Source organism: Idiotropiscis lumnitzeri, chromosome 13, assembly GCF_059441095.1.
Source record: "Idiotropiscis lumnitzeri isolate Australia: NSW breed Sydney's pygmy pipehorse chromosome 13, RoL_Ilum_1.0, whole genome shotgun sequence".
Taxonomy (NCBI): Eukaryota; Metazoa; Chordata; class Actinopteri; order Syngnathiformes; family Syngnathidae; genus Idiotropiscis; species Idiotropiscis lumnitzeri.
Window position 1 is genome coordinate 5,478,745 of NC_142403.1, and position 10,907 is coordinate 5,489,651.

General features: G+C 41.7%; 1 protein-coding gene across 4 annotated transcripts; it reads right to left on the minus strand.

The window, feature by feature from the left end:
* Window positions 1–7: 7 nt before the first annotated feature.
* prg4b (proteoglycan 4b) lies at window positions 8–7,812 on the minus strand. Of its 4 annotated transcripts, XM_088312789.1 has the most exons (15): window positions 7,625–7,812; window positions 7,465–7,543; window positions 7,154–7,270; window positions 6,661–6,783; window positions 6,339–6,419; window positions 6,141–6,200; window positions 4,813–4,872; window positions 4,490–4,738; window positions 3,010–4,086; window positions 2,619–2,705; window positions 1,774–1,910; window positions 1,533–1,689; window positions 1,338–1,445; window positions 637–765; window positions 8–160 (listed from the first exon to the last, which is right to left on the minus strand). In XM_088312789.1, the coding sequence occupies exons 2-15, from the start codon at window positions 7,529–7,531 to the stop codon at window positions 54–56; spliced, it is 2,559 nt and encodes an 852-aa protein (XP_088168915.1). In that variant the 5' UTR covers window positions 7,532–7,543; window positions 7,625–7,812; the 3' UTR covers window positions 8–53. The 4 variants fall into 4 exon arrangements, with proteins under 4 accessions (XP_088168915.1, XP_088168917.1, XP_088168918.1 ...); XM_088312791.1 differs by lacking the exon at window positions 6,339–6,419 and having other exon boundaries at window positions 7,625–7,811; XM_088312792.1 differs by lacking the exons at window positions 6,339–6,419; window positions 6,661–6,783 and having other exon boundaries at window positions 7,625–7,810.
* Between the last annotated feature and the right edge of the window lie 3,095 nt (window positions 7,813–10,907).

Here is a 10,907-nt window from a genome sequence, read left to right on the forward strand (position 1 = left end):
AAAATGTTATTAACCAGTCCATCGCAAAGGCTTCTTGAAGTGGCCTGTGGTCATCAGAGTGTTTTTGGACAGTTGATGAAGTTGTTCTGAGCTGATGGGTTTTCTCTCGGGGAGGTGACAACGGGCCGCTCACTGTCCATCCGAATATTGTAGGATTTAGCTGCAAGACACAATCACAAGAACTAGTTTTTGGTTGCGTAGGTTATCTGTGACAAGTATCTTTTGTATAAAATACCGCCATCAATCATGTGTAGCTGGAGCCTGTTCCAGCTGATTTTAGCCAAGAGGCGTCAGCCAATTAATTGCAGGGCACATATTGACAACCATTCGTGGTCACATTCACACCTATGAACAATTTTTACCCTTCAGTTAACATGCATGTTTTTGGGAATGTGGGAATACAACTAAAAAAAATTAAACTTTGGAAAAATAAAATTAACATTACGACATCCTCATGATTTGAAACTAGACTTGCACTGTAATGGAACTTTGACTGTGGTCAGAACAGCACTAAACGTGTTGGGGTTTTTGTTTTTACATCCACCGTCTGGCACACCCAAACACAGATGGTCCCTTTTTCAGACTCCTCATATATGAGTTTGAAGTGTGTTTTTTAGGTGATGCTCTGTTACTTACTTCTGGAGAAGACATAGTATTTGTAGCCTTCTGGTTCCCTGTAACTGGGAACAGACACAGCCGAAGTGATGGTGGTGGGGAATCCTCGCCAGTTTGTCCGGATGTTGATTGTGGGTCCCAAAAGTGACGCTGGAAAAAAATCGGCTTTGTCAAAAAACAAAATGTTAACATTTGACTCCTGAGACGTCTTGTAAATGCTGCTGAGGCCCTTTCCCATGTGTTAAATCTCACAGGATCAGGTTGTCCCTCTCAGTTGAAGCATGACTCATTTTCCCGAGTGCTGTGTTGTAACTCAAGAGCGGCCTGCGTGGGTTCACTGATTGTTATTGCTTTGCTCGCACCCATTGTGACATTTACCACACAATTTCTTAACGCACGAAAAATTCTTCCTTTACAAAAGTTTTCATGCACTCATTTGATACTGCCAAAAGATTAATTTAACACAGCCTTGGGCTTTCTTAAACAAGCCACACAGTCCCTACAACTTATTCTTCCCTGTCAACACACACACGAATAAAACAAAGTCCTCATGTTAAATCATACAAACATCAAAACGTGACAAAATCCTTCCCAAAAAAAAACAACTTGACATCATAAACTAGATTGTTGGGGTGACAACCGCAAACTAAAGAGCACTTTACACACTGTAGTTCTATGAAAATGTCTCCCCCCCTCAGTCACAGTTGTGGTGTTTTTCCCACCTGCTTGTCGCACCACTCGGTTACGGACTCTATAAACAGCAAAAGTGGGTTTCTTGTTACATGATGCACTGGTGCCAAACTGATATGAATATTTCTGCACCAATCCACCTGGAAGAATCAACAGACAGCAGTCATGAGTTCAAACATGAATGTGTCCAAATGGAATATTTGGGTCATGATTGACATGTTGGTTACCTCTCTTGAAGAAATAGACAGATTCTCTCCTCCTTCGGTGCTGAGGCACAGACAGAGCAGCTGTTATGTGACCTCGAAGCCCATCAAAGCCTGTCTCAACAACCTTTGGGTAGCCCGGGTCCAAATTACTGTTCTCAAATCTCCAGTACTGGTTACCCTGCAAACCACATGAAACTCATACATAAAATTCCAGGTTGTTATTTTTATTTTAAGATCATAAAGGTGAAGTCACACAAATGACCTTGAAGATGTAAGTTTTCCCCTGACAGTTACAACGTGTGAACACAGTGTCGATGGGGGACGGGACGCCCCATGCTTCTGTGATGTTACGGGTTGGACCTGGTACCCTGTTTCGGTCCAAAAACCAGAAGTAGTGACCTGTGGACCAGACAGAACATAAACACACATTATATCAAGACTGGTCCACCTGCATGCAAACCCCGAAGATAAAATGCACACATTCAAGTAAATATGTTGTCTTAAGACACTGATGAGTATGCTGAGCATACTTAAAAGGATTTTCCTTCGTGACACGTACCACAAAAAGAATAGTGAGGAGATACAACTTTCTATTTGTTGAATCTTCCTGCTGGGATTGGCAGAAGAGAGTGACGAGTTGCTTTTACTTTCAAAATATTGGCAAATTTCAATGTTTTCACGAAAGCTTTGATGCGCAAAAATGTATTGTTTTTAAACACACGCACATGAAATGTAAATTCTGTAGTTGAATGGACTGCTGTTCGTTAGATATATTATTTCAGTAGCTACAAGGATCTTCAAAATTGTCAAGAATATGAATCATTTGAAAATGCTGAATATTTAACACTACGTCTTACAGCTAAAAGTTTGATATATTTATAAAGGTAAAGTATTATGACTAATGTAACGATACTTTCTGAACATTTTCCCTTCGTGAGTATGCAACAAAATTATCTTGACAAAAAAAGTGGTGATGTAATAATAGTGTCATAGATTAAGATGTAATATTGTCCCAGAGTCACAATAACAAATTATATTTTAGGAACCACAGTAATTTAACATCTGTACTTCTAGTTTTTCCTCATTAAAATCATTTCTGGCACCAACCTCTGAAGACTGCTATTGTGCCGTTCCTCAATGTGGTGACAGCACTGGCAGGACGCCCGCTGCACAAGTTTGTGTCATTGCTGTCATCTGGAAATGAAGACATCTTTAATAAAAACATCACTGTGCGGGAAATGAAAACTTACACTGTAACCGCGAGTTCATCTGAAGGTGGGCGATTCTGGCCATTGTACTAATTTTCTTTTAACAGTTTCCTCCATTCATAATAAATGTGTGTTTTATGGGAATTTTCATTCAACAGTGGAGTGAAAGGAAATTGCTCAAATGAAGAAATCACATTTTTAGATGAATTAAAAAAATGTGTGAAAGGCCATAGGTAAAACCACAACTCCAAAATTATTTCAAATAATATTCAAAGCAAGTGTTTATTTACCTGCTTGGTAGTTTCTGGCGTTATCCACAGTCAGCACTGCATTCACTGGCCTGATTTCAGGTATGCGTGCGGGTTTCTCCACAGGGTCTGTAGTTATCAGTGGTCTGGAAGTGTTTGGCTTGTCCTCAGGTTTTGCAGTAGATTCAGTTGATTTAGGACTAGTGGCTTTCTGGTTTTCTGTTACTGGAGTCGTGGAAGGTTCTGCTGTTGTAGCCTCATCTGTAGAATCACCAGTCACGGTCGTCATGACGGTGAGGTCCGATCCCGTCGGAGAAACACGAGTGGAGGAATTCTGAGGGTCTGGCTGCGAGGAAGGACGGGCTGTTGCAACAACTAAAGTGGTTGGGATTGATGGTGGAACCGCCGTCGTCAAATCAGGGGTGAGCGGTGTCTCAGAGCTTGCTGCGTCTGTGGACAAATCTTGTGTTGGTTTTTGGGGTGCTGAAGTTCTGGACAACTCTTGTGATGTTGCTGATGGCACTGCAGCTGTGGAAGACTCTTGTGAGGGTTCTGGTGATATTGAAGGTGTAGATGACTCTTGAAAGGTTTCTGGTGGGGGTACTGAAGACGTAGAAGACTCTTGAGAGGGTTCTTGTGGGACTGCAGAAGTGGTTGACTTTTGTGAGGTTTCTGTTGGTGGTTCTGCAGATGTCGATGACTCTTGTGAGGGTTCTGGTGATATTGAAGGTCTAAATGACTCTTGAGAGGTTTCTGGTGAGGGTACTGAAGATGTAGAAGACTCTTGAGAGGGTTCTTGTGGGACTGACGATGTGGATGACTCTTGTGAGGGTTCTGGTGGGGCTAAAGTTGTGCATGGTTCCTCTGAAGGTTCTGAAGTTATGTTTTGAACTTCGGTAGAAAATGAGGGTGTGCCGTCTGTTTTTTGAGAACCAGCTTCAGTCGGCTCATTGGTCTGTGCCAGGGAAGCTGTTTCCTGTTGTGTGGTGTCAGCTGTGGGAGGAGGTTCCGATTGGGAGGCTGAAGTTGGATTGGGTTGGTTGGAAACTTGCTCAGCTGCAGTGGTGGCTTGTGGAGATGTTGTTCCGGAATCTGGTAAAGTGGTAGCATCACTGCTCTCTGGAAGTTCAGTAACAGCAGATCAATCAGAATGACATATATTTACGTTGGTGCAGTAACACAAGTTGATTGGAACTTTTGACATGTAAAATGTCAATGGTTCAATAATCCAGTTTCAAAGATGTCATCCAGAACCTGACCTGACCTCACTCCTCCAACACACTTGATTCAAATCATCAGGATGATGATCAGGCTTCTGCAGAGCTTGCTGATGAGCTGATCGTTTAAATCAGGTGTGTTGGGAAAGGGAAACATCAAAAAGGAAGACCGAAGCCCTCTAGAACGGGAGTTGGTGATCATTGCTCTAACTTCAACATTCTATATCCAAATCCATCTTATCTACTACTTCGGAGAGCAAAATCAATCTCAAGTTAGAGCCCATCCCACTGGACTCTTAACACACCTGCACTCTCTGTGGAAGCGATTTCATCAGCGATGGCCAAGTTGGTTGACGTGACGTCATCTTCTGAAAGTGTCGTCGTCAATGGAGCTGTCTCTGTACTCGCCTGTGGCGTGTCTGCGATCACGCTGGCTTGAGTGGAGATGGCATCCAGTGGCTCAGCATATCCGCTAGTGCTCTCTGGCGACTGACTTTCTTCTGGATCTTCGGTGTAGGCCTGGTAATCACTGGGAATGGTGTCGGTGTACATACCTTAATACGCAATGTTATAGTGTGAAAACATTGCTACACCAAGTGAAAAAGAACATTTCCATAAACCAGCTCACCATCACTGACATCATCGTGTGGAAACGATATTGGACTCACCAGCGGAACTTCATTGTTATCTGTCATAGGAAAATATGAAATGATGCAGATGTCTACACTCATATGCCTGGATGAATACTTTCAAAATACATTCGCACGAAGGAGCATGTAATGGAACTCGTAGGCCATTAGATATTTGAGAGCAAATCATGGAAGCACATTTGGACGTCATTCAAATGTCTGAGAAATCTATGGAGTGTGTCTGTGGAAAATTTGCTCCACTCGTCCATAACAACAATTGTGAGATCAGAGTTCACCGGTATTGAATTTAAAAGCAGGTTGGGCCTAAATTTTCCTGTGCAAGTTTTTCCACACCAAAAGCATCCAAACGTGCCTTATGGGACCTTTCATTGCGAACTGGTGGTGCAGTGGGGAAGAAAAGGCCCTCCCCAAATCTCGTGGTCTTTCCATCCTTGATTGGTTAGTGACCATTTCTCAGATTACGAAGTGCATTCCGATACTTTTGTCCATGTAGCCTATGTCCTACCATCCACTCTTGTTTTCCCACTCTTGAGCGTGAAGCTGTGCCCATGAGCCTCCCACACTATGACAGCACTGCTCTTGTGTTACTGTTGGCCAATCAAGCTTGTGCTTCTTGGCTCGTTCTGCACGGTGACCAAAACCACAGCAATAGAACCACAATTGCTCAAGAATATCCTTTTGATAAATAAGTCTTGCCCATATTAAAAACAGATGAGCTCAAGCATTTTTGGGAGGACCTTGGAATTCACACCATCCTTCCACCCATCAATGATAGAAATTGTCTTCATCGGGGTTGCAGGTCAACTACAAGAAATTCAACTACAATTTTTCTTCTTGTCTATTTGTGTTTAATTTTTATTAAATTCCTTGTTGACGTTTTGTGAGAGGCAGAGAACTCTCTGGACTGCCAGTCACATGTAGACGAGCAACCATTCACCCTCAGAAGTGCATATGGAGGCATGAACGTTTTCTCGGGGGTGTGAGGAAGCCTGAGAACTCATGGAAAGCCAAACACGGAGAGAACATGCAGACGCCATTCCCGTCCCTGCGTGGTTTTATTCTGGGTACTCCGGTTTCCTCCCACATTCCACAAACATGCATGTCAGGTTCATTGGACACTCTAAATTGCCCCTGGGTATGAGTGTGAGCGTGGATGGTTGTTCGTCTCTGTGTGCCCTGCGGTTGGCTGGCAACCAGTTCAAGGTGTACCCCGCCTACTGCCCGAAGATAGCTGCGATAGGCTCCAGCCCCCCCCCCGCGACCCTAATGAGGAGAAGCGGGACAGATAATAATTTCAATTAATTACCTTCATTGTTTCCCTCACCGAGTGCCAAAAGCGGCTGTTCTGCTTCATTGACAGTTTCCTCTGTTGGAATGTTGATGAAAAAATATTAGCGGCTTCACCATATGCAGTAATATAAAGGTAATGTATTTGCATAACAGATAATTCATGATATATATTGTGTATTTTGTTCAAATCAAGCCTTTCTCAAAGTAAATATACCTTTGGTGTTTTTATCATCTACATTATCACATGAACTACTCGTCCCTGGTGGTGATGCATTGGATGCGCCATTGTTTTCCTCTGTGGCAATTGTTAAAACAGAAAATAGCATCAACCCAATGTGTTGGTGTGGATTCCTCCATGCATTGCATGCTACATGCTTGTTGCCATGCAGGACTACTTTGGACTACTCTACTATTTTGAACATTTGTGCCTGTCCTATTTCGTTTTTGTTATTGTTATTGTTCATGCAAGTTATTTTAGTCATCTTTGTATGGGAAACACTACACTGATCATGCTGAATATGCTGGACAAAGCTTGCCTTCGGCATCACAGTGGATCTTGTAATCTGGACAACACTGCTTGAATTTAACACAATCAGAGTCGCAGCTACACAGTTGGCCTCTCCTGAATGATTCCCCACATCGACCTCTACAAGAGTTTTCTGTGGCAGATAAATCCAAAATGACAAACTTGCATGGTGAGCTAAACCAAATGAGTGTAGTACATTAGGGCAACATCGGACACTTTAGGTAAACCAATAGATCAATGAAATCCGGTATTCTGGTAATTATTGTCATTATTATTAAGTATTATAAATAGCTGACTTTGCAAGAATAACAATAAAGCATGCCACATTTTAATACCAAGGCCAGTGACATTAAATTTGAGTGTATGTATATTGTTTAAAGCTTGAAAATGAACCATTGCTATATCTGTTGAATGCTGAGAGTTTGATCAAATATCCACCGACTCTCCCATTATCAAGGGGTCAACATTAGTGACGTACAAGAGGAAATAGAGTATTCACTCACTTGTGGTGCATTGAGATTCAAAGTCCTGGCAGCATTCGCCATAGGCTATGCAGCTATAGTCACATTGGCACAGGTAACCCCGGTAGTAATCATTACCACATTTTCCTCTGCAACTGGCTGTTCATAGGATGAGAGCATTGTGTTACAGGAAAATTGAGAGGAGAAGAGATGACACACACAAGACTCCCTCTCTGGTAAATCATTCCCACCACGGTAAACATAAATGAGTACAACAAACACGCGTCAGTAATGATTTTTTTAGACACAGCATTCCCTTAAAAGTCACCAGAGAACTAAAGCATTATACTCACTTTGACTGACAATTGGAGTCAAGACACAAGCCAGCAGAATAAGTGAGCAGAGAGGAGTGCAAGACATTTTCTTTTGTACCTGAAGGTAAGCACATTAAATTGAAATGTTTCTTTTTTTTGTAGCGCAAATGACTGAAACTGCAGGCAAAAATATACCTACCAAGCATAAGGCTCTGTGTAAATCCTGCTTAACTTTGGACTTCTGCTGTTTTTATAGGCTGAGAGAGGCCGGCGATCTTCGTCATAATTGGCAGATCTGTTCTATAGTCGAAATGACCTCACAGGGCACTGGGAGGGTCTTCTCATTCAGACAGCGCATTTCCTCACAAACACCTGGAAGTACGCCGACACACATCTGTGCCAGGCAGACTTCTGAAAACAGCAACTTTGTAATGAGCCACACATACAGTGCGTCGGGAAAGTATTCATAACACTTCACTTTTTCCACGTTTTATGTTACAGCCTCATTGTAAAATTGAGTAAATACATTTTCACCCTCAAAATTCTACACACAATACCCCATAATAACAACATAAAAAAAAAAATGTCCAGTTTTTTTTTTTAATTCATTTTTAAAAATTAAAAAGAAAGAAATCCCACGTACATTCAGTAAGTATTCACAACCTATGCCACAAAGCTCAATTTTTTTCCACTGATCATCCTTGAGAGGTTTCTACATCTTAATTAGAATCCATCTGTGATAAATTCATCCCTTGAACATGATTTGCAAAGGCATACCCCTGTCCGATAAGATCCCACACGTAGACCTCAGAGACACCATTATCTCGAAGCACAAAATCTGGGCAAGAGTACAGAAAAAAATTCTGATTTGTAGGTTCCAAGGAACACAGTGGCTTCCATCATTAATAAATGAAAGGAGTTCTGAATCAGCAAGACTCTTTCTTGAGCTCGCCGTCCGTCTAAACCAGGGGTGGGCAAACCTTTTGATTGGCGGGCCACAATGGGTTCTAAAATTTGACAGAGGGACCGGACCAGGAGCAGATGGGTGGAGTGTTTTGGTAACCTCACCTCATCAGAGAAAACAAATACATTTAATTTTAAATGAAAGTGAACAAATGCATTACAACAATATATATGTCTCTGAAAAACCACAGTATTTAGACAATAAAACATTAACAAGTTTTATTCATTTAATTTTTTTCCAAGTTTGGCGGGCCGGATTAAAACGTTTAACGGGCCGCATGTGGCCCCCGGGCCGTAGTTTGCCCACGTCTGGTCTAAACTGAACAAGCAGGAAAGAAGGGACTTTAGAAGCGACCAAGAACCCGATGATGACATTGTCAGACCTCTGTGGAGAGAGCAGAACCTTTCAGAAGGAAAGCCATCTCAGTAAAAGGCACATGTTAGGCCACCTGCAGTTTGCTAAAAGGTTGCCCTCTCAGACCACGAGAACAAAAATTCCCACATTTCAAAAATAGAAGGTTGTCCATTGGTGTGAATGTGAGCATGAAATTGTTTGTCTACAAGTGTCCTACGACTGCGAGTGGGGTTTACCCTAGCTCTTGGCCAAAACCAACTCGATTGGCTCCAGGTCACCCAAGACCCTGACAATAAACAGTTTTTGAGAATCGATGAATGAATAATCATATAAATCGTGGTGTTTATCCACCCACGTCATGGTGCAATTCAAAGTAATTCACTCATGGATGATAGCAAATTGGTATGAATCGAGTAATAATAATAATAATAATAATAATAATAATAATAATAATAATAACATCAACATTGTGGAGCAAAATCATATTTTAACAAGCACATTGTTTTTATTATTGATATTTTGACAGTAAGTCAAGAATGACCTGGTTAATTATGCTATTATGATACTAAACAATACATTTATTTTAATCCATTCTAAATTCTTAATTAAAATTGATTTTATTGCTCACCCGAGGGTGGAACGCGTTTAAAAGTGGGCCAAGTACGCTCTCTGGTGGTCACACTCGAGATTATTAATTTTCATCAGGCTAAGCTAAGCAGTTTGAGGCGTTGCTCAAACCAAACGTTTGACTCCACCCACAAGGAAATAAGGGCCTTCCGCCCCTTTTTTCTTAAACCATTTCGTTGGTGGTTTTAATGATGCACCGTCAGACTTACTTTTTAACCCGCGATTGAACATTGAAAAGTACAAACTTTCAAGTTTCTGTCAGTAGGGGCGGAAGTATGGACTGTTAAACGGCCATTTGAAGTCCATTCTGGGTGAACATAGGGTTGTAGCGCCACCAAATCTTGTAAAGCGCGTTATGTGGCCCGAGAAATGTGGGAGTTTATGTTGGCTCTGAGTGTTTGGGAATTGGGTTCAAAACAACTGCAGTTGTTGTGAAATGCGAATTATGAATAAAATTGTATTGTATTGTATTGTATTGTATTGTGTTGTATTGTAATGTATTGTATAAAAGTTGTGGTCAAAAGACGCCATGAGATTGCTGCAGTACCACGTGTCCGCAGAAGAGGGCGCATTCACTGTATGGTTGATAGTTGAAAATCCGTAATTTTCAATGAATATTACGTGCTTTTTCTGTACCAAAAACAATGCATCTTTAAAACATCCAAGGTATAGTTCAACGCAAAAGAGAAAAAGCACCGAGATGTCAAGAATGTTCATGTTTTTAATCCATTCATGTTTCATTCAGTGATGGTGTTTTCTCATTTGAATTTTAAACATCCTATTTTGATGATGGCCGTTGAACGCACCTAATACGATGTCAAAATTTAAAGGGTACTCAATGGCTTTTCTGCCGATGCAGCTTTTAATCACTGATGTGGTCAACCAAATTGCCTGTATTTTCCCCCTGTTTTCGTTGTGTAAATGCCAACATAAGTGGCCTTCGTTAGGTTTAACGTTGTATAGCATACGTGCGCGTGCCGAGAAGATCCCTAAAACTCGCGCTGCACTGTCGTCAATCACGCGGTTAGTTGAATTTCAAGGCGGTCAGTCGCGGACACGCTTTCGTTTATGACGTCATCTAACGCAAGAGTAGACATGATAGATAGAGAACGTTATTATTCTTGATTACGTCAAAAGAAGGTTGGACTGAGTGTGTTTTTATGGCTTATGCATAATACACAGTTAAACCAAATAAAAACCACATATCTGAAAGAAGCTTCATCTGTATGCAGCACCCAGGGCGCGATATATAACTCACTCAGCAGATGAGGTTGAGTGGTCTGCAGGATTTATGGAGCACAACATGACTAACGCTGATCTGGGTGAGGTGACAACTGAAGAACTTGAGGAGGAAACTACTGATGCATCCTGGGAAGAGGAGCAGGAGGAACCCATCGGTGTGTCTCAAGAAAAGCAAAGGTGGGCATCCACTAATACACCCTGGGAGGAGACAGAGGATGAGGAGGAAGCTACTGATGCATTTGAAGAGCAGAACAAGAAGAAAACCACAGAGGATGAGGAGGAAGCTACTGATGCA